The 22,842-nt window shown below is 39.9% G+C and overlaps 4 protein-coding genes and 1 long non-coding RNA gene across 12 annotated transcripts; 2 read left to right on the top strand and 3 right to left on the bottom strand.

The window, feature by feature from the left end:
* Positions 1 to 534: 534 nt before the first annotated feature.
* On the bottom strand, positions 535 to 8,295 carry LOC116613547. The gene is made up of 2 exons (XR_004294203.1): positions 8,184 to 8,295; positions 535 to 1,214 (listed from the first exon to the last, which is right to left on the bottom strand). It is a non-coding gene; the product is annotated as an uncharacterized LOC116613547 (long non-coding RNA).
* LOC5505774 (adenosine receptor A3) lies at positions 1,726 to 12,902 on the top strand. 7 transcript variants are annotated; one of them, XM_048734506.1, is made up of 5 exons: positions 1,726 to 2,064; positions 3,368 to 3,442; positions 3,554 to 3,620; positions 8,209 to 8,259; positions 10,973 to 12,902. In XM_048734506.1, exon 5 carries the CDS (start codon positions 10,975 to 10,977, stop codon positions 11,974 to 11,976), a length of 1,002 nt encoding a protein of 333 aa, XP_048590463.1. In that variant the 5' UTR covers positions 1,726 to 2,064; positions 3,368 to 3,442; positions 3,554 to 3,620; positions 8,209 to 8,259; positions 10,973 to 10,974; the 3' UTR covers positions 11,977 to 12,902. The 7 variants fall into 7 exon arrangements, with proteins under 7 accessions (XP_048590463.1, XP_048590461.1, XP_048590462.1 ...); XM_048734504.1 differs by having other exon boundaries at positions 3,554 to 3,650; XM_048734505.1 differs by lacking the exon at positions 3,554 to 3,620.
* Positions 12,903 to 14,550: 1,648 nt separating this feature from the next.
* Positions 14,551 to 15,719, bottom strand: LOC5505773 (mitochondrial import inner membrane translocase subunit Tim29). Its single transcript, XM_001626469.3, has one exon. The coding sequence runs from the start codon at positions 15,685 to 15,687 to the stop codon at positions 14,977 to 14,979; it is 711 nt and encodes a 236-aa protein (XP_001626519.2). The 5' UTR covers positions 15,688 to 15,719; the 3' UTR covers positions 14,551 to 14,976.
* On the top strand, positions 15,709 to 19,597 carry LOC5505772 (translation machinery-associated protein 16). The gene is made up of 7 exons (XM_001626485.3): positions 15,709 to 15,816; positions 16,029 to 16,135; positions 17,554 to 17,591; positions 17,773 to 17,860; positions 18,082 to 18,230; positions 18,627 to 18,669; positions 18,760 to 19,597. Exons 1-7 carry the CDS (start codon positions 15,814 to 15,816, stop codon positions 18,890 to 18,892), a joined length of 561 nt encoding a protein of 186 aa, XP_001626535.2. The 5' UTR covers positions 15,709 to 15,813; the 3' UTR covers positions 18,893 to 19,597.
* Positions 19,569 to 21,939, bottom strand: LOC5505758 (peptidyl-prolyl cis-trans isomerase FKBP14). Of its 2 annotated transcripts, none has more exons than XM_032374107.2 (3): positions 21,249 to 21,939; positions 20,399 to 20,571; positions 19,569 to 20,076 (listed from the first exon to the last, which is right to left on the bottom strand). In XM_032374107.2, the coding sequence occupies exons 1-3, from the start codon at positions 21,841 to 21,843 to the stop codon at positions 19,945 to 19,947; spliced, it is 900 nt and encodes a 299-aa protein (XP_032229998.1). In that variant the 5' UTR covers positions 21,844 to 21,939; the 3' UTR covers positions 19,569 to 19,944. The 2 variants fall into 2 exon arrangements, with proteins under 2 accessions (XP_032229998.1, XP_032229999.1); XM_032374108.2 differs by having other exon boundaries at positions 21,264 to 21,938.
* Between the last annotated feature and the right edge of the window lie 903 nt (positions 21,940 to 22,842).

Raw genomic sequence — 22,842 nt, 5'->3', positions numbered from 1 at the left:
GGGCTCTCAGGTCAAGGTTAAAAGGGGGCTCACGACAAACAAACGGTCAAAAACGGTCGTCTCAAGAGGATAAGCTTCAAGTCTTTTCCTCATCCTTAGCATCCTTGAACTTTAAAAAGTGCTCTAAAAGGACTAGTCCTAGCATCACGCTGACAAACCATTTTTTAAACGTAAATTTACACAAACAGGATCTGAATGATAAAAAATCAAAGCGATAATTAATCATTTGAATAAGAGTTTTCCACCAACTAAGAAACCCACCTAAGAAAATATAACAGGTATATAGAGGTACATTTTGCAAGCCAGAATCTAAGGAATAATCATGCTACTATCGATCCTACTAGTAAAGCAAAGTTCCCCAGTTTATTGAAATACCAAATGTCGAAGGGTTTTCCCGCGTGTGTATTGGGGAGGGGAGGGTGGAGGAGGTATCTCCCTTACTAACCCTCTCGCTATGACTGCAACTAAAAACTGCAACAAGAAAATTGGGATAAGTTTAGAAAAAAAAACTTCATTTTTTAGAAAGCAAAAGCACAAAATTGCGATTTTTTTTATTTTTGTTTCCAAAGTTTGGTAGGATTTAAGCTTGGAGGCAGGTGCAATTTATAAAAGTATACAAGATGACCGCCTTTTAGTCACGTGACTTTGGTTTCCATTGTTACAAGACACATATTTTGTTACTGTTTCACAAGATAAACTCACTTGACAAGTTTCGTGCATTTTAGATATCCTATTTTGTGTGATTTTCCCGTATGGATCCTTAGAACCCTTAGATCCCCTGAGCTCGGAGTCTGTCGTAATTATTCGTAGTCCCTCGTAGTCTGTCGTATTTTCTCGTGGTCACTCGGAGACATTAGTAGTTACTCGTGGTACCTCGGAGTCAGTCGTAGTTACTCGTAATCACTCGGAGTCATCCGTAGTTACTCGTGGTCACTTGGAGTAAGTCGTAATTATTCGTACTATCACTCGTAGTCAGTCGTAGTTTCTCGTGGACCCTCGAAGCCATTCGTAGTTGCTCGTAGTGATCACGTGTAGTCAGTCGTAGTTTCTTGTGGTCACTCGGAGTCAGTTGTAGTTACTCGTGGTCACTCGGAGTCAGTCCTAGTTTCACGTGGTCGCTCGTAGTCATTCGTAGTTTCTTGTGGTTATTCTGATATACTCGTAGTTTACTCGTGGTAACTCGGAGTCAGTCGTAGTTACCCGTGGTCCTAAAACTTCAAGGAGGAGAAGGAAACAAAAAACGCAAATCAAAAAAGCTAGATTTACCTTGGCATCCAGGATAAATTGTATCATAACATCGCAGCGTGGTATATTGCATAGTTTATTTTGTATTTTTCGGCGTCTTTTCATCCGCTATCATTTAATTGGAATAAACGGATCTTATTACAAAAAGTTTTCAACGCCTCATAACATACAAAATACTGATCTCAAATGTCTTGATAAATTGTTAAACTATCATAAGCCGTCCTTTCTCTGGAAAAGAAAAAGCTTGTTTCAAATAGCGTTTATACAAGCCCTTTTTGATACCTTATTACTTTTCATCAAAATCGGGACAGGGTAAGTTAAGAAGTCAATGCCAATTTAAAAAAAATAGCATCTAATGAGAACGCATTGTGTGTTTAGGCAACAAAAGACGGGAAATAACATTTTGACATTTTTATTGCTTCAGTATACGGAAGTTTCCGATACTGGAGAAGCGCCTAAATTGTCGCTTGAAAATAAATTGCGCCAAGAATACCCATAACTCGCTAAGTTGATCATTTGCCCCGGTTGCTCTTGCCTCTGCGCTTGTCGCAGGTTACTGAGTGGTTTAAAAGGGGATTTGATTATCAGGGAAAAGGTTTCCGTAGCTTTTATTGCGCTATACTAATCGTTCGCCGTAGTATTGGGTAACAAGTGGATATTGATAAGTGTTTACGAACATGCACCCAAGGGTCGACTAGAGCTATACAACGTCGAACAGAGCAATTCCGAGTCAAGAAGTGTTACCCAAAGTCGACAAGAGTTATTCTAGAAGTCGAACACAGAGACACCAACAGTCAACCAGTCAAACGTCTTGCATAGGTAAGTCAAAAACGGTAAAAAGGATTAAACAAAGAGTCTCGTTCCGTCGTTTTTCTTGGATAAATATGTTGAATCTGTAACTCTTTGATGAAAATATATTATGACTTACATGACACAAAAACGAATATTTTTGGCGCAAAATGAAGATTAACGATTTCACCACTCAGTTTTCACATGTGTGGAAACAGTCTTAGAATGACATTTATGTTCTCACATTTTCCAATCTGACATTGTATTGACACAGGCGAACTAAGATATAGGTTAATCCCTAGGGATCCTTTGGGAAAATGAAATATTTATAATTTGAAGTTGCGTCTTGACTGTTTCCTCAAAAAAGCTAGTAACATTACTGGCGCATAAATGGCGCACAAAGAAAGGTGTTTAGTCCTTCGAATCCGGCTTTCTCTCAAGGCCCTTGGTTTATGTTCTAAATCCTCCAACCACACTTGCTATTTTAGAACGTTGCATTTTCTCGCGTGCAAGTTTGTTTCATTTTTTGCGAGTAATTTTGATGTTCGCGCAACTTCGCGACCAAAAATATGGGCCAATATCCACTGCATACACTCGACTGCATACATGCTTCCAATTGAAGCCAGCCTTTCTCAATTATCTGATGGTCATGGAAATGAAAATAAAACAAACTAACAACCTATATTCAAATTGCAGGCATTTCGCATTTGGACGAAATCAACCCTGAACACTTACGATTCCATTCGAGAAATTATTGACCATAAAACGCGAAACTAAGTGATTGGTTAAAATTGATTTGGTAATCAGTAGTACTGGTTTTATGGTTTGAATAAATTTTTTTTTAGTAGAATAGCCGATCCAAAGCAGACATCTTTTTGTGATAAAAGATACTCTGTGTATTTGTGTTATCTTTAAATTAAGGGAGCGCTTTCTTTCAATTTGTCTAATCTTTGTTTTGCCAATAATTGATGGTAAATTCTTGTGACTATTTCTGTTCTCCAAATATCTGTGTGCCCAATCAAGATTCCCTTTATTTTCTTGCTTTATCCTCGTTTCTGTATTTCAAGCAACAAAAGGGGACACTTTTTTCGTTACCCTAATCAAGCGTCGCCCACCTACTATTCAATTTATTATCCCTATCCAATTTGTAGCAAACATGGTCCTGTTAACAGCCGGTCTACTAATAGCTCACTACTGGGCAAAATACTACTTCCTTACTAAATTATTTATCAAAATAAATTAGGCATAATGCTGTCAGGAAGTTTTTGTCGCCAAGTGGTTTGCGGTTGGTTAGTTGGCCATAAGCTTGTTACAAAAAATAACTATTTTGCAGGGTGAAAATAACCAGCAAGCGGCTATATAACAACAGGAGAGACACCTTTATTTACAGCATAACTACAAATTTAACGTGAGTACTGCTAGTAAAAAAAATCAATTACATTTCATATGTCGCAATGTACTGTACAGAACTGAATCACTATACCACTTGTAAACGAACATTTCTGCTTTACCATTCCAGGATCATTTTCTGCCAAGCAGGGTCTATTACACTCCTACTTGTTTGTATTCATAGACCATCTACACAAGTAACTTTGAGTTGACAACTCTTAGATGCGGTATATTACTGGTTCATAGCAAGCGGGGGTTACAATCTACACTCGCATATAATGAAATCACTTTCAAATCAGCAACAAATATGTTAATAGCGCCTTTTTCGAAAAAAAAATCGTTATATACTAAAATGAGTAGAAAATAACTAAAAAATGTTTGCTTGCTTTTCCCATTTTTACTGCTAGATTTTGGTGTTTCTTTGGGTATGTGCGCAACTAAAGAACTCAAACTCAGGGCCAATCTAATCGGTACAAGTTGTCAAGTTATTGGTTCCTTCACGAGCAATGTATAGCAGCTTACAACTAAAAGCTGACAACTAAGATAATACACCTGCCAAAGAATGACTAGTAAACGTTGCTCGCGTAGTAAAGCAATCTCTCCCGGACATCTGCGCCTTTCTAGGATTTCAAGCTTAAAAGATGGAAATCCCCTATTTATTTTATTGCTCAAATTTTCTTAGCTTTGCTTGACATGGCTACGAAAATCGGTGTTAACTTTGTTCTGCAAATAAGCTAGACTGCTACTATAATAAATTTTCGCATCAGAAATCTGTAATCCTAAAAATACCTTTCCCTTATTCTCTTTGGTTTACACCTAATTGAATTATACTTGTGATAATAGGGCAGTCCTATAAACGGGACATTTTATTTTCATTCTAAAAAGTTTTCGCTTTCAAGAAAATCGGCAGTTTGGGTATTGTTTTATGATAAACCCTTTAGAACACACTTGAACACGCTTAACCTTTCAAAGAGCTCTATGAAATATTCCATTCGTTATTTACATGTTTTTGTGCATGTTTTTGACCTTTTGTTATTTTCTCATATTTCATTGTTACTCTCTCCACCAGCATGTACACCTTACAGCCTATTTCGCTTCTGGTCTGATCCCCTATCCACTATCCCCTACTCACTATCCCCTACCCACTATCCCCTACCCTACCCACTATCCCCTACCCACTATCCCCTACCCACTATCCCCTACCCTACCCACTATCCCCTACTCACTATCCCCTACCCACTATCCCCTACACACTATCCCCTACCCTACACACTATTACCTAACCACTATCCCCTACCCACTATCCCCTACCCTACCCATATCCCCTACTCACTATCCCCTACCCACTATCCCCTACACACTATCCCCTACCCTACCCACTATCCCCTAGCCACTATCCCCTACCCACTATCCCCTACCCTACCCACTATCCCCTACCCACTCTCCCCTACCCACTATCCCCTACCCACTATCCCCTACCCTACCCACTATCCCCTAGCCACTATCCCCTACCCACTATCCCCTACCCTACCCACTATCCCCTACCCACTATCCCCTACACACTATCCCCTACCCTACCCACTATCCCCTAGCCACTATCCCCTACCCACTATCCCCTACCCTACCCACTATCCCCTACCCACTCTCCCCTACCCACTATCCCCTACCCACTATCCCCTACCCTACCCACTATCCCCTACTCACTATCCCCTACCCACTCTCCCCTACCCACTATCCCCTACCCTACCCACTATCCCCTACTCACTCTCCCCTACCCACTATCCCCTACCCACTACCCCCTTCCCTACCCACTATCCCCTACCCACTATCCCCTACCCACTATCCCCTACCCTACCCGCTATCCCCTACCCACTATCCCCTACCCTACCCGCTATCCCCTACCCACTATCCCCTACCCATTATCCCCTAGCCACTATCCCCTACCCACTATCCCCTACCCACTATCCCCTACCCACTATCCCCTTCCCTACCCACTATCCCCTACCCACTATCCCCTACCCTACCCACTATCTCCTACCCTACCCGCTATCCCCTACCCACTATCCCCTACCCACTATCCCCTTCCCTACCAAATATCCCCTACCCACTATCCCCTAGCCACTATCCCCTACCCACTATCCCCTACCCACTATCCCCTAGCCACTATCCCCTACCCACAATCCCCTACCCACTATCCCCTACACACTATCCCCTACCCACTATCCCCTACCCTACCCACTATCACCTACCCACTATCCCCTACCCTACCCTACCCACTATCCCCTAACCACTATCCCCTACCCACTATCCCCTACCCACTATCCCCTACACACTATCCCCTACCCTACCCACTATCCCCTAACCACTATCCCCTACCCACTATCCCCTAGCCACTATCCCCTACACACTATCCCCTACCCTACCCACTATCCCCTAACCACTATCTCCTAGCCACTATTCCCTACACACTATCCCCTACCCTACCCACTATCCCCTACCCACTATCCCCTAACCACTATCCCCTACCCTACCCACTATCCCCTACCCTACCCACTATCCCCTACCCTACCCACTATCCCCTACCCACTATCCCCTACCCACTATCCCCTACACACTATCCCCTACCCTACCCACTATCCCCTAACCACTATCCCCTAACCACTATCCCCTACCCTACCCACTATCCCCTAGCCACTATCCCCTAGCCACTATCCCCTACCCTACCCACTATTACCTAACCACTATCCCCTACCCTACCCACTATCCCCTAACCACTATCCCCTAGCCACTATTCCCTAGCCACTATCCCCTACACACTATCCCCTACCCTACCCACTATCCCCTACCCACTATCCCCTAGCCACTATCCCCTACCCACTATCCCCTAGCCACTATCCCCTAGCCACTATCCCCTAGCCACTATCCCCTACCCACTATCCCCTACCCTACCCACTATCCCCTTCCCTACCTACTTTCCAAAAACTTAACAAGCTGCTGTGAAATTTAGAAGGCGGTGTAGGTACATTGTGAAAACGAAAACAAGAAAAAAAAACTTTAATGATTTATTAATAAATTAATACGAAAAAGAGTAAAGGAAAAACAACTATCAGTTCTGGGTTGTAACTAAAATGATCAAGTGAATCTACAGATTTAAATATAAAGGAAATCCCCTAATAGTTTAAAAAAATGGATTTTAAATCTATCACAATATTATTTCAACTTTTACCGCAGGTTTTCTAAATTATCAAAGACACATTTTAAAGGCTCTTTACACCAGAGACCTTCCATTATGTTGTCATGGAAACAGAATGTCTGGAACGATTGTTATTAGGATCTTTGGATTTTTTTAAATATAGGACTCAAATTTCATTGTCTTAATGGTTTTCTAGAGATACAAGCACTTTATGCATTTCTTCTAGATATAAGATTAAAAAAACAAAAATAACCTGGTTAGCGAAATATCTTTATAGCCCTACAAGACTAAACTAGAAATTATCATTTCATAATTAGTCGATGAGTCTATTAGTCGATGAAAGTAATAACAGCAGACATCTTCCTATAGCCTGTAGGCTTTTGGCCATGGTATGCAAACTTCGTGTTTTCGGAAAAACTATCAAAGCCTACAAGTAGGCTATCTTCCTAAAGAAACAAAATTACACTTTTTGCCCGATTCATGTCGTTGTAAATTATTTTAAAATTCCTCATAAAAGATACTCTTCCCCTCTAAGTCTCCTCTCAAGTCATATGAGGTATCGATAAATGCTGCTGTGGTAAATTTTGGGTAGTCGGGAGCTATATGGATCTGAAGTTATTTCTACTGTTATGAGGTATTTGACACAAGCTCTCTAAATAGCAAAAATCCTTGTCATGCAAACAAGTAGTACACGAGTCATAGGGTTCTAAAGAGAATGGGACCACGGTATAACGACACCCATGGCAACAATCTCTGCATCGCGAATTCGTATTGAGACATCTTAAAAATATATTTTGCTCCAATTAGAGTGGCTTGTAGCTACACGTCACAAAATGCACGAATTATACCTCCTAGAATTGCTCATTCAGATACATTATCTACCCACTTCAGTCACGAATACTTCCTTTTTGTTTAGAAGACGCTTTTTTGGATCGACGGTATCGTATCTAAGGATTATATGCTTGATCCCTCAATTTTTATTTCATGTCTTTACCGCATGCATAGGTAAAAATATTTATTGGGCATGGGAAAAGCCAGATTAACAAAGAAACAAGATATATTTGTAAGATGTCTCCAACAGATCTGTTGACAACGAAATGTAAAGGTGTTTACGTTGTGTCAATCATATGTTCCTAACAAGTGTTTGGCTTCAGTAGGAAAGATGATATTGTTCTTTCCTTAAACCAATTATATTTTTTACAGCAAAAGCTTTCTTGAATAGAAATCGGAAAACTTCAATAACCTTAATTCAAAACTTAATGACTGTATTATTATGATAATGTTTTGCTTATTTTAAGTAAAGAAACATTTATTACACGGCGAGTAATACACAATGACTTGGTAATCCTACTGCTCTATTAATATGCATTGTTATACATAAACACATATAACCAACGGAAAACACCTTTACTATTTTCTATCTGAATATTTTTACTAAAATTGCTTTAAATTTCTTTCCTACTGGATCAACAAAACCAATACTGCGACCTACAGTATGTCAATACAAGTGTATTTCCTGTGGACTACATTAACTAAAGATTTAAACGAACTAGCAAGATCAACTTACATGTTTATAAAATCCTCCTTCACAGCTACATCAAGCCACTGAAAGCACTCAAACCGGAGATGATCAACAACCATTGGTAGGCTTTATAGCAATCATAGACACAAGCTTTGGGGACCTTGGAGACGGAGAAAGGTACATTGATAATTTAACTGATTTTCAATCAAGGCCATCGGACCATTTATGATAATATTAGAATATCAGGATTTACAAGCGCATGAGGTATTCCGATGAGGGACATTATCCCACTTGTTTCTCAAGAGGCTGACCGAACAGAACATACGAGAGGCTGAAAAAATAAGCGTAAAAATCAAGCATCTTGACTTCCGAGGAACGTTGTCGTACTTCGATTCTGTTTTGGAATTCAGCTGAGAGAGATCGAATACCTCGCTAGTCGTCTTTTCATTCAATTCTGTGCGCAGGTATGTTGCGACTGCCTCGTGCTATGAACGGGAGATTTTATGCTTAGTTTGAAGCTCCTCTCATATTCCGAATATCAAAGTACAGTACAGTACATAGGTTACCAAAGCATTTAATAATAAGATGGGTAAATACAAAACGCCCAAATAGTCGTGTTCTTGAAGCAGAAGAATGAATACAATACACCAAAAACTGGAATTCGACTCTGCCAAATTTTCGTTTTTAAAAATTCAGGGCAGCCCTGACGAAGTCTTATTAAAGACGGAAATTTGGCAGAGTCGAATTCCAGTTTTTGGTGTATTGTAATAATGAGATGAGAATACCTTTGACAATGAAAAACAGTCAATATAACTTAGACGGATTGAATGGTTTCCAATTTCTCTTCATACTTGTTTTTGCTGCTTTTTGTATATTTACGGTGCGATTTGTAAATGGTATGATCAACTATGCGTTTTTCACCTTGTCCACGCATACTTTTTGTTTCTTTTCTTCCAAACCCCAAGCGGACCAGGATTAGAATCAATCCCTCGTGACCCTTGGGGAAAATAAAATATAATTTGAAGTTGTGTCTTGACTGTTTCCTCAATAAAGCTAGTACATTACTATAAGGCTAATATAGTAATGTAACTAGCTTTATTGAGGAAACAGTCAAGACACAACTTCAAATTATATTTTATTTTCCCGAAGGATCACGAGGAACTGATTCTAATCCTGGTCCGCCTGTGTTCAAAACTAACAGCTCTGCAAGCTACTCGAAAACGCGGTGCAGTTCCCTTTGCTTAATTGTAAAGTATTATCTATTTGCAATTGGCTAAACCAAGAGACCATGACATCATAGTCTCTTGGCTAAACACAGTGCTTTTGTAGATAAAAAAAACTAAAAGGATTTACCATTTGATAGGTAAACACTTTGTTTTTGCATGATATATTGTTTTCGTGACCAAGTTAGCGTTTTTCTCTCTCTCTCTCTTTCTCTCTCTGGCTTGCTTGATTTCATTTTTATTTCATTTTCATGACCAGAAATGTCAGAATGTATTATATGGACTGTCCCTAAGTTTAGGGTCGATAACCAGTCGTTTCTGTGAGCCCCCGACGTCGGCTGGAAATAGCGCCTTATCTCGAAGTACGATATATTTGATATAGCAGAGCCCTAGATTCGAACTCTAAATGTACTTGACGGGAATTTAAAAGCAGTTTCTGTGAGCGGGGATTCGACGGGGATTAACGGGGAAGAAGGAAGATACTGTTACAGATTTTTATTTATTTAATTAACGTTACACTAAAACTAATAAGCAATGGAAATTTCAAAAAAAAAAAAAAATCATTTCGAACGCCCGGATCAGCTGTCACCATACCGAAATACGGTAAACACCCGCAGATAATGAACCTATTTAGCCTAAAATTTGAAAGAGGTACTCAATGATTAACTTGTTTGAAAATTGAATACATTTTACTGTAATATCAAATTACTTTTTTTTATACGAAACATATCAATTTAACATGATGTTGATAAATGAAATAATTACGTTGATCATAGGAGGCCAATCAATTTATCTACATCACTCCACCAATCATTGTAATCATATCTTCATATGAAAATTAGAACTTATTTTATGATCACAAGGGGCACACAGATACTAGATGACAGGTGGGGGGGGACAGATCAGATGACAATGGTGTTACAAAAGTGTAATATAGTAGGTGGCTTAGCGCAAAAAAATGCTGTTTCGTGCACTTTTTAGTAGAAGCACCAAACTTGGCACATATGTTCCTTAGGTCAAGTAAATAACTTTTTCAAGGGGGTGCCAAAAATCTGAGACTTAGGGGGGGGGAGGGGGGAGTTAGTGTAATTGTAGGTGTGTTTTTTAAATGCTATTTTTTTCTAGTTTAAATGAAAATAAAATCCTGAAAAACAGATCGTTACACTATATAAACATGTAATACGTATTATTTAGCTGTTTATGGTTGCTCTTATGTCATTACTAATAGAGAAATCACTGTTTTTCCTCCCCCCTGAGTCTCAGATTTTTGGCACCCCCCTGAAAAAGTTATTTACTTGACCTAAGGAACATATGTTGTGCCAAGTTTGGTGCTTCTACTTAAATGCTTAAATGCTTAAATGTTAGACCCTATTAAAGCTTGCGCTTATTTCTAGGGGGCGCCAAGGTATTATAGGCGGCGAAGGTGGCCAGGGATCCGTAAGGATCTTAAGACTGGCAGTGCACTTGATTTAAAGGATAAAAAGATAACAAAAAAAAGTGCTAAGCCACTAATATACCTTTTCCATATGATGCCATATTACGCACTTCCTCAACCAGTGCTAGATACATGCCTGATATGTGTCTTCATTGACATCACTGTCTCGCTTCTAGAAATGAACGCCAGTCTCAATGGTACAAGTAGCCCCACGTTGCCTAGCGACCCTTTATGGTATGTGGTGCTGAGCTGGATGCTCGCGGGCGTCATCTTCGTTGGGAATGGGACAGTCATGTATCTTATCATTACTCGGCGACGCCTGCACATCACGAACAACTACTTCATCTTCTCCCTGGCCGTCTCCGATATCGCCACTGGGCTATTCATCATTCCAGCAACCTTCACGTGCAAAACGGTCGCCCAGAGCGGGTTTCAATGTGACTGGGCCGCCACCTACGCTGTTTTCAACACGTTCTTATTTGCGTCTGTTGCTAACGTATGCTCTATGACTCTGGACAGATATATCTCTATTGTCATTCCTTTGAGGTACTTCATGTACATGACCAACAAGGCCGTTGTGTGGATTCTAATAGTCACCTGGGGAGTACCATTCCTTATCGCGTTTATTCCTCTGATATGGTCGTATAACCCTGTTTTAGCGCCGCTCGCGAGGAAAATCTTCGACCCTATTCAGATCCTAGTGTTTGTTATTCTCCCCATCTGCCTAATGCTTCTCGTGTACGCCCGGATCTTCGTGATAGCGCGGCGCATCTCCAAGCAGACAAGCCAGACCCAGAACCAGCTTCGTTATAACGACAACAATAGCAATATCAATGGCAATGTCAACCGTAAAGAACGCAGAGAAAGGCGTAACCGCGAGGGATCAGTTGGCGTCATAGGCGCTGTCATCATCCTGTTTGCCATCTGCTGGGTCGTTCCCATTTACGACAGCATGTGCACCGTGTACAATGTATGTAAGAACATACCCTTACACATACCGCAGACATTTTTGCACATCAATTCTGCTATAAACCCAATCGTGTACGCGCTCCTCAAGAAGGACATAAAGATCGAGATGACCCGACTGTTTCGTTCGAGAAGCGCAAGATTGGGTGGAAGCTGGGACCGTGAGAACTCCTCGTATTCAACCACCGCAATGACACCTAAAGCAGCTAATTGAAGCTGATAATACGGAGCGCGATTAAAAAGTCTCTGCCATTCGCCATTTTGTCATCCTAGAGGAATACCAAATGTGAAAAAGCATCCATTTCAATCGGCTTATCTGGGAGTGACTGCGATATTTTCGATTGAATTTGGTAAATGAAGTACAAAACTTTGCTTTCAGATGGTTATCTAGAGACTTTTCAAGATCTGTCTTTCAAAATTGAATGAAAGCAATAACAAAGGTGGCCGAGTATGGCTCTTTAAGCCGCTATTCGCTACTTAGTGTAGAGCAGAACACCATTAACTAGGAGCGGACGCAGAAATTCCAAAAAGGGGGCTAAAGCGAGCATATTTCTTGTTATAGGGTCAGGCCCAGCTAGACCCACCCCTGTTAACTTGATTCAAGGGAAAAAGACAGTTTGAGCTATCCGAACTCAAGTTAGCTGGATTTTAAATCTAATTACTTATGAACCTTTTTTTTGAGTGAGTTCCATCACACATATAAAGTAACAATGTTCGTGTTTTTTATATTAAGATATGACTAGAACTTTCTCGCAATTTATCTTGTTTCAAAGTTAGCGAGTTTTGCTGTATACATTTGTACACATCAAATTTTTAACAACTAAATTGTAAATTTTCAGTTGAGGCTGGGTCATTCTTATTTTCGGAGCATTTAAGGGCCGCCCGAGTATCAGGCGATTTTATTTTTTAAAGGTCGGAGAGGAAAAATAAAACTCTTTTATCGTCCTGGTATATACTTCATAGGGAAGGATAAAAGGGACTGGGACTCAGGCTAAAAATGTTCTTAATTTCAATGTATAAAAAATAATACCCAATAAAGTACTGGAATATGATTGAACAAAATAATGATCACTACAAATAACACCCATGGTTGTTATTATAATTAATATATCCCACTAATAAAACAAATTTTTGTTGCTATCTGAGCCTCAGTATATGCATGCCCAATTGACGTCGCACATTTTCATGTGTTGACTGACATATGAATGTGCCGCATACAGAATGTGCCCACTCGCACTTGCAAGGAATTTGCTGGTGGTGGGGGGGGGGGGGGGGGTGGCGGGGCAAAGTTATATGACATATATGAAAAAAGGATAGTATTTTACAATCCTCTACACACCCTAAAAAATTATGCTTGCCTCACTGCCTGGGAACAATGCCTTTTTGGCAAGCTTAGGTGCATAAAACAGTGTAGGCAAATTCTGCTTGATAGACAAACAAGCCTCCATTAAGTTAGAGCTGATATTCTAACAGATAATTTTTATGTTAAAATATTTGGGGAAACCACAGGGAGCCCAAATTCTATAAAAATATTTGCTTTTATAAATTCAAAGCAGCGGTGTCAACCCACTTTTGATACTTTTCCTGTATATTCACCGTCAAAGTAATCTTATCACAAAATCTTGCCTGAATCTGATGTTTTTTAGGGCATTTTTTTTTCTAAAAAAGCTATGCATATCATCTCTATCAATGAGTCCAGTCATGTCAAGTAAAAAAAATTCTATTTTTTTAGATTAAGGATATTCACTTGCTAGAAATGGCATATGTGTGATCCAATCAACTGGTGTATCTCACAGCACAAGTCTAAAAAGGCCTAGTTATTTTGATTAAAATCTAGGGGTGGTGGATTAACCGATTGACTCCTGGCTATTTTTGAGCTAAATTTACAAAAAACAGACTAAAAACAGATACCTCCCCCCTATTCTGAGTTTTATACAGCCCGTCAAAGTCAAACACAGCTGCACCTAGTCAGCGGTATCCTAGCTTTCCAACAGTGCTTTGCGGTCCCCACTTTTAATCCCTCGTCGATGTGCTGAAGCCAGCACAAGTTGATGGCTACTTGTATTTTTCATCAAAAATACAGCTATGAGCAATGAGGAGAGTGTCTCAGGACATCATGAAGTCTATTGGGGCATAATTGAGTGCTTTGCTTATGGATATTTGCAAGCAAAGGTGGATTCATGGTGATATTTTCTTCTTTGGCTTTGCCTGGTTGAGAAAATAATTTTCTAATGAATCACCACAGCTCTCCTAAATGCTGTCTTTTTTGGAACCAAATTGATTCCAAAATTGTTTACACTGCTATTCTGGGTCTAAATGACCTGGAATTGATTTGTTTGGCTTCGGGGTGAAAAGACTTATAAAAAAACATCTGACTTTGAGGAGAGGAATGTTGACTGGCCCTCCCCTCGTGAATTTTTCCCTGGATCTCCCAGAATGCTTTGCAATCTGTAAAGGCATCCAAGCGGTTTTACAGGCCTTCAAGGAGTGGACATTGTGTTGAGGCCATGGAAATAAACTTGGAGGATCAGAATAAAGGTATCTATTTGTGTCTTGAGCTGTGTTTGCTGATCTCTCTCTCTTGTGTTGTATTTTGAGCGTTTTATTGAGAGGGGTGATTCTGCTTTTTTTTTCTTGTTCGCTTTGAAATTTGTCAAAGAACCTGTGCTATTATTTGGCTTAGAGTAGATGCCAACACTTTGGTTGGATGCATATCTGCAAGACCATTTATCCCTTAGACTGATGCCTGAGTATCTTCATCTTGTTGTGTTTATTTTGCATCTATGAATTTTTGGGGTTGTAGGTACAGTACGTCTCAAAGTCGGTACAGGCCGGTTGAGGGGTCAATGTGTTAAAAGGAAAGTACCCAGTCTCTGGCGGAGGAGGGGAGGGGTGCACCCCCTGGTTACACTATCATCAATTGCTTTCAATGTTAACTAACTTTTTAAGAAATGATACTAAAGAATAATGACCATCCTACCGTACTGAATTTATAATTTAAAAAACCACAATATTTTTCAAGAATTGAGATTAAAATTATTATCATGTAATCAAAGCAAATGCATCAAGACTGGTATTCCAATTTGTGTTTTGACAAAAGCTAAGCACTGTCAAGACATAGGATGATTTAATATTTGCAGACATTTTGAGTGGTATCATAGAACTCTCTGTTTAATATTTATTCTGCAGCCTAAAGAATATTCCATTTTGCAATTTAAAAAGAAGCTGACTGTTGTGGGTCTTGGCTGTATATTAAACCATACCCCCATTGCAGAAAACTGTCCATGCAGTATTTGCCGTATCTCATTATCTTCTTAGATAAAGTGTTCTGTTCGGTCAAATCATCCACCAAACCATCTAGGTCCTCTTGGTTTACATCATAGTCAATCATTGCTGTCTCTAGTTTGTACCAGTGCCCCAAAATACCAAAGTCCCTTACATATTTCCACAAATCCACCCAGCGTGTCTTCGTGTAATAGCAGTGTTGCTCGTACAAGTCACAATCTTTACCGAATTCTGTTTGCATCATCAACGAAAAAAGCCCAAAACTTTGCCTTCGTAGTTTTCCTTGATAAAAAAGCTGTAGCATTTCCTGTGTATACACATCCGATGAAGGATTTCTAATTCGCTCTCCCACTTGTAGAAGTTCGTTAGCGTTGTCGAGTAGTGTATCGTTGTAGGAATCATCGTCAGGGTTGTTTAAATACACGACATACCCAAAACCAAGAAGACCTAGGCCAAGACTTGTCCGCAAAGGCTTGCTTCGAGCGCCTTTGAAAAAATCCACAAAGACTGCCTTGTAGTCGACATAAACTGCAAAAGCACTTCTACCTATCTTTCGCTGTTTCAAGTTTTCAAACTGAGGCAGAAGAGCATCATTTATCTTATTTGCAGTTCGCAGCGCGTTTCTCACAGAGGCGGCCATCTTGCTTACAGCATTATACTACGCATGCGCTCCAGCTGTGTGCCGAGCAAATGGCGGGCGCGTAGAGACACGTGATAATATAGAAAATTCAAAACATTAGCAAACTGAGTACAGATACATCACAAAATGGTAAGAATTTGGGCCAATTTTCCATGTAATTGTCATTTTTTGAACTCCAATTGCATTTTTTTTGGTTGTTATCCTTACTGATGGAAATAGATGTTAATGCGTTCTTATTTTCGCTCGACATCCGATTTTTTACCAAAAAATGGACGTTCTATTTTTACAAATACCACATCGTTTTACCACGCGAATTAACCTCGCGTTTGGTCCCATTCCAGCCGAAAGCGTTCAAAGTTCGTAGCCAAATCAAGAAAGCTATTCATCCAAATTCAAGGAAGGCGTCCCAGCTCGCTAGATCTGCCCATCGCGACGAGAAACTGCAGAGGTAATAAGCAAAGTGGTGGACGAGATTCTGGCTAAAATTATAGACCCTTATCTGTAATCTGTTATGTTTGTACTGAACCTTTCGCTGAGGAAATCGCACTTAGGAATCGCAAAGAAAAGCTTGTGGAAATGTCACGAATTACAAAAATGCTGGGGGCAACCCAGAGCCCAAATTCCCCCCCCCCCCCCCCCCCCCCCCTGCCTCCAAAAATATGTTTGGTTCATAAGCTAATACCATTCCTAAAAAAATATGCAAGTGCATAATTCATTATTACATTTTATTGCACTTTGTTTGTGGCTGCTTTTGTCAAGGTAGCCACTTTTTGAATGTGTACTAGATGAAAAGGAAAGACTTTAACATATGACCCCTCAACCGGCCTGTACCGGCTTTGAGAGGTACCCACAACTCAAAAAATTCATAAATGCAAAATAAACACAACAAGATGAAGATACTCAGGCATCAGTCTAAGGGATGAATGGTCTTGAAGATATACATCCAACCAATGTGATAGCAACTACTGTACTCTTTAGCCAAATAATAGCTCAGGTTCTTTGACAAACTTCAAATGGAACAAGGAAAAAAAAAAGCAGAATCAGCCCTCTCAACAAAGCGCTCGAAATACAACACAAGGGAGAGAGATTAGCAAACACAGCTCAAGACACAAATAGATACCTTTATTCTGAACCTCCAGGGTAATTTCCATGGCCTCAAAACACAATGTCCACTCCTTGAAGGCTTGTGAAACCACATGGATGCCATCATGGATTGCAAAGCATTCTGGGAGATCCAGGGAAAAATTCACAAGAGGAGGGCCAGTCAACACTCCTCTCCGCAAAGTCAGATGGTTTTTTATAAGTCTTTTCACCTCAAAGCCAAACAAATCATTTCCAGGTCATAAAGGCCCAGAATAGCAGAGTAAACAATTTTGGAATCAATTTGGTTTCAGAAAAGAAAGCATTTAGAAGAGCTGTGGTGATTCATTAGAAAATTATTTTCTTATCCAGGCAATGCCAAACAAGAAATAACAACACCATGAATCCACCTTTGCTTGCAAATATCCATAAGCACAGCACTCAATTATGCCCCAATGTACTTCAAGATGTCCTACGACACTCTCCAAATATGCTTATAGCTGTATTTTTTATGAAAAATACAAGCAACCATCAACTTGTGCTTGCATAAGCAGAACGACAAGGTATTAAAAATGGTGCCGAAAAGCACTGTTGGAAAGCTAGGATACCGCTGTCTGGGTGCAGCGCAGTGTTTGACTTTGACGGGCTGTATAAAACTCAAAATAGGGGGGAAGGAATCTGTATTTGGTCTGTTTTTTTTTTTTTTTTTGTAAATTCAGCTTAAAAATAGCCAGGAGTCAATGGGTTAATCTGAGTCTAAAAAAGAACACCCTGTTTTTGTTTCAGAAAAAAAGATGAAAGAACACACATGCTTGAGGTGAAAGGTGAGGATTTACTCTTTATTTTAAGGACACTTTAGAGACACTAAGAGAAAAAAAACTTGATTTTTCTTAACTCTTGGCATGTTTGATAAGAACACCTACACGAGCAGCTTTGTCACATGGGGCTCCACTTTCTCTCTCTCTCTCTCAGTATAGTCCTCTGTATAATATCTCTGTTCTGTAGTTGGTGATAAATGTCGGTGGTTTTATGAGCATATTGATGACACCAAGACAAGATATACGGCACAGGAGGTCCGGGACTTGATTGAAATGTAAGTATTGTATGAATCATGAACCAAGAACTAGGTGATTCATAGGTAAATACTTGCATTTGTGTATTATTGTCATTTGTGGAAGTATATACAGAGTAAAAGGGATCAGGGGTGGCATAACAATTGTTTGGAGCAACCTTAGGTACAACTCTGTTATCAATGCATGAAGATGTCCTTTTATTAGCATGACCCTCACTTTATTTCCTTGTTATAATTTCCAGGTATCTACACCGGTTTGACGATGAGCTCCAGAAGATTGAGGAGCTCAACAATGTTGTCAAAGGTCGCCAGAGAATGCATGTCAACAAAGAGGATGCCATGAGAACCATCATTAAAGTTGAGAGAGAGCTTTTCTCAACTGGAGGCCTTGGTAAGTAAGTACAGTGTACTTTCTAGCTTTAGCCAGCTGCTGTCTAATAGTGACAGGATTTTTGAAAAACTTGCAAGGAAATGCTGACTCCTTTCCTTATGCAAATGTAAGAAACAACTGGGGCTTACCCTCCACTTCCCAGAATGTTAGCCTCTACAGGGTTAGGTCAGAAATTAATGGCTTCATTTGAGTAACTGTCAAAGATATTGTACGATTCTTGGTTTGCCACAGGAATTTTATACAAGATGAACAAGGTCTTAAAAAAGTCACAAAAATAGATAAAAAATTAAGATGCTTAATTTATAAAAGTTTTTAGCTTCAAATATAACCTGCTGTTCAGGCTGCATAAAAACTTAAGATAGATGAGCAAATTTTAAATCTTTCTTTTATCTCTAGAAATCCCTGATCTGACATCTGCAAAAAACTTTGAGCTTTTCAAGTATGTATACTTTCTGCTTATTTCAGTTTAGTTTGTTTATTTTTACAATTTTACGATAGCCATACTGATATTTTTTTTTATATTCTGAAGAATCTGGAACTGTGACATGAAGAACTTTGCTCCAATCAAAATGAAATTATTCTCCAACACCCAGTCGTCCAAAGAATCAGATGCCTCAAATGAAATTACAGAAAACACAACTGAAATGGAAGCAAAAAACTGACGTTATCAACTTGAACATTGTTTTAACCTGTTATAATTATAAATATGTCAAAGGGTTTTTAATCATGGTAAAACCATGATTTTTCCCCAGGGCCCTTCAAAGGCGTGAGGTCTTTTAGAGCAGCGAGTGAGTTACCAGATGCTATCTTTGGTTCATTTTTTTATGTCTGAATGTTTTATTAAGGGCCTGATATACATGTTTTTCTAATATGTTCAAAGTAGCGTGACCTACGTATTGCACTACGATGGCTTGTTGCGTGACAATGGCTTGTGACAAAGGTCGGTTGCGTGACAATGGTCTGTTGGGTGACGTTGGCTTGTGACAATGGTCTGTTGCGTGACAATGGCCTGTTGCGTGACAATGTTGTGACATGACGTGCTGTGTAACATTGCTTTTTCGTGGCAAGTACCTATTGCGGTACAAGGTCTTAAAGCATGGCATCTCGATGCATAGACCTTGTTGATCGAGCTCGCAAGCCATAAAGTGATAGAAAAAATTGAGACGATTCGCAAAGTGTTATGATGTTTCTGAGCGGGCCATACGGGAATATGAGGCCTACTTATCAACTAACGAGAGTGGGCTTATCAGGTTGGCACGTGAAATGGTCTCGTTTTCAGTCTGTGCTGAATCTAGGTGGAGGGGGGGTATTACTTACTAAGAGAACAATACCACAATAAACATAATAAAAACTTTATTTCGAGGTCATCGTGATTTGTGACATCTTTTTGCGTAATAGTTTTAATATTATAATAAGGTAATTTCAATATATTGTATCAATTTGTTTGAAATCTTTTCGGATATTTTCCTGCTGGCGTGGCCTTTGCAGTGGAAGAGAGAAAGAGCTTGGTCGCTGAACATGATTCATTGGAAATTTAGATGCACTATATTATAATACATTTGGCTTTCGCCTGCGAATGGCGACTCCTTTATTCTGCTCCCCCGACCCATGCTGTTTCCCACTCTTTAATTTAAAAAATCCATTAATTCTTATCTGGTTTCCCTGTGGTATAAAACACAGGGCCCCCGTAGAGTATGAGGACCTGGGGGCCTTATTAAAACTCATCGTGGTGCATCCCCTGTATTTTCGGCCCACTGAACTCCTCGTGCGAAATGTGTCCATCTTCATCGTGGTCCTCGTATTCGAACACGTTATCCACCATGCGCTCATGGTGGTGCTGCCAGCGCTATAACAACAAACAGTTACGATTTGTTACGCAGTTACGCCTTTGCAGGGTGTGTGGGGGAGGGGGGATTCTGCTGTCTATTTTCGAACTTATAATCCGAAAATCCTCCTCACAGGAAACTTTGAATTTACTTTTCTCTTTTTCCTCGAAAAATTGCCGAAATAACCAACTGGTAAAATGCAAAGAAAAAAAACACACACACGCCTTTTACATACACACGCCTTTTTTTTTGCTTTAAGGTCACGTGTAATTCTGGGAGAGTTTTAGTCCCTTTCACTTAAAAAAGGTTGGGGGAGGGGGGGATGATCACGCATGCGCATACCTGGTCGTAAGTAGGGGCGAACTGCGCCTCGGCCTGTTTGCGCATGTATGCGGAGACCTCCTCACGTGATAGCTTGCGGTCGCCGTTCTCATCCATGTGGGAGAACATATCTGAGTGAGGGGGCGGTTTGCGCACATCGAACAGCTCAAGGTTGTACGTCAGGGTCGTGTTCGCTGAAATACAATAACTTGTGTTACTTTTATTTAGAATAGGCAGGCTGTGGATTGGCCAAAATTTGTACACCTTTTTCAAATAACGTTACACTCAGAAAATCAATGTATCGTAATCTGCAGTGCTTCATGGGTAGCGTATAAATGGCTGAATGCTGGCATCTGAAAGCCAGGCGAATGTTCACAGGGACAAGAATTCTATAGCTTTAGAAAGCGAGATTGTTTTTATTTACGGTTATTTGCTTATATATTTGATACCCATGAAGCACTGCGGGTTACGATACGTGGATTCTCCGGGTGCAACCTTATTTGAAATGGGTGTATACACACAATTCTATTATGATGATCATACAGTTACTGGTATCGTGAACGGACAGGCCGTAGATTTGCCCAAAAATCTACCACATTCTCCTATACTTATTATTATATTATGTTTGCTTGGTTAATGTAAGTACGTCATGGCGTTAGACAGCTACGTATATACCGAGGCTATTCTTACTGAACGCAAACCCTTGTTCTAGTCTAGCTGTCTAAAGCGAGTAAAGTAAGTTAGACTGGAAGTTATAGTCAAAGTTGGCTATTGCAGACACCATCGGGTCCATTGTTAGACACCGTGTTCGGAATAGTTGGTGTTTTATAGTTCAGACATTCCTAGGCTGGTCCCTATATGGTCTACTTACTGAGGTCGAGGTTACCTGGTACATCGCCGGAGCCCTTCTTGCCGTAAGCAAGGGCTGGAGGAATTACTATTTTCCTCTTTTGACCCACACACATGCCCGTCACACCCTGCTCGAACCCCTTGATGACTGTCCCTCCGCCGATGGTGAACTCGAAAGGTTGATACCCCTTTCTGTGGTCCCGAGTCGTGTCGAAAAGAGATCCGTCCTGCATCCAACCGGTATAATGCACGACGACGTGGTCGCCGACTTTCGTTTTGTTCTCGCAATCCGACGGCACGAACGTTTCTTCTACTTCAATCTTGGCATTAGGGTCTTCCTCCTCTTCTTCATCTTCCTCTTCTTCTATAACTTTAACTATCTTCTTCTTTTTTCCTTTCTTAGGTTTCTTGCTCTTTTTCTTCTTGCCTTTTGACTTAGTGACTTTCACCTCCTCGGCAGCTTTCTCCTCGACGACTTCTACTTTGCCATCTTCCTCTTCCTCTTTTTTCTCCACATCCGTCGATTTTTCTTCTTTAGACTCCTTGTTATCTTCCTCGGTAGCCAAAACCGTTATCAATACAAGGCAAAACACGAGAAAAAACACACACAGCTTCATGTTTAGTCTTGGCTGTCGCACAAGTTATGACTGTGCGTAGTTATGACTATCTCTCTCCAAGCGACACGTGCCCTAACCTTGATTTGCGCTGGTCTGCGGGTGGCTCATTCACGGTACTTGAGGAGCTAAAAACGTAGCGTTCGGTAGAAGCACGTGACCGCAAGCGCGATTTCTGATTGGTTCATTTTCATAACCTCACCGATCTATGATTGGTCGAGATTATTTTTTGTCCCAATCCCAATGCTTATCAAGAAACTAGTCTGTCTCTCACAAAATAGTATAATTTTATAAAACCACGAGAAAAAGATAGTTTAGAAAAATGCCCCTACTAGTGATCGGCTCATGATATATTCTAAGCCCTCAAAAACGATTTTTTTCTGAAATGTAATTGATGATATCAATATTTCGTAATTTGTACTTAATCTCTATTTTTTCTCTATTTTTTGTAAAAAAAAATTAGTTTCTATACTTTTTGATTTTTATGTGTAATTTTCAAAATCTTTTACAAATACAATCAAGAAACAGTTAAAAATGCAAACTGTCGATAGAGATCGGCTAAATCTGCCTACAGGTACGCTATCATAAATATTGATAGATACCAGTTAAGAAATCATGGGTAATCATGGGCATTTTTAACCTTATTATCTGGTAGTTTTGCTCATTTTGATAAATCGAAGAAAAATCAATGAATTGCTCAAGTTTTCGGCTTGCTGCTTTACATCATTTTTAGTGAGACCACAAAATTTATACTTCACATGAACAATTTCACGAGATCCCTAATTACAGAAGCCTTGTGTTGGTCATGTATCGCTGATTTGTAAGGCAAGAAAAGAGTGAATAAATAGCCTTTTTTAATCTGCTACCCCGTGACTATTCCTGGAGTTCTCCTTTTCAATTTATCAAAATGCAGTGTTGAAAATCAATAATAATGATGATAATGATATGATGATAAGGTACCCTGTTTTTCGTCTTTTACTCGTGAAGCACCCAAACTCACCC

Source organism: Nematostella vectensis, chromosome 11, assembly GCF_932526225.1.
Source record: "Nematostella vectensis chromosome 11, jaNemVect1.1, whole genome shotgun sequence".
Taxonomy (NCBI): Eukaryota; Metazoa; Cnidaria; class Anthozoa; order Actiniaria; family Edwardsiidae; genus Nematostella; species Nematostella vectensis.
This window is presented reverse-complemented; position numbering and strand designations above follow the sequence as displayed.

Coding starts and splice junctions, on each gene's coding strand:
- LOC5505774 (XM_048734505.1), top strand. CDS start 10,975: ATGAACGCCAGTCTCAATGGTACAAGTAGCCCCACGTTGCCTAGCGAC.
- LOC5505773 (XM_001626469.3), bottom strand. CDS start 15,687: ATGGCCGCCTCTGTGAGAAACGCGCTGCGAACTGCAAATAAGATAAAT.
- LOC5505772 (XM_001626485.3), top strand. Junction 16,136..17,553: donor CGCGACGAGAAACTGCAGAG/GTAATAAGCAAA, acceptor TTTTTGTTTCAG/AAAAAAAGATGAAAGAACAC. Junction 18,670..18,759: donor AAAAACTTTGAGCTTTTCAA/GTATGTATACTT, acceptor TATATTCTGAAG/AATCTGGAACTGTGACATGA.
- LOC5505758 (XM_032374107.2), bottom strand. CDS start 21,843: ATGAAGCTGTGTGTGTTTTTTCTCGTGTTTTGCCTTGTATTGATAACG. Junction 20,572..21,248: donor ACCAGGTAACCTCGACCTCA/GTAAGTAGACCA, acceptor ATTGTATTTCAG/CGAACACGACCCTGACGTAC. Junction 20,077..20,398: donor TCGCCCCTACTTACGACCAG/GTATGCGCATGC, acceptor TTGTTGTTATAG/CGCTGGCAGCACCACCATGA.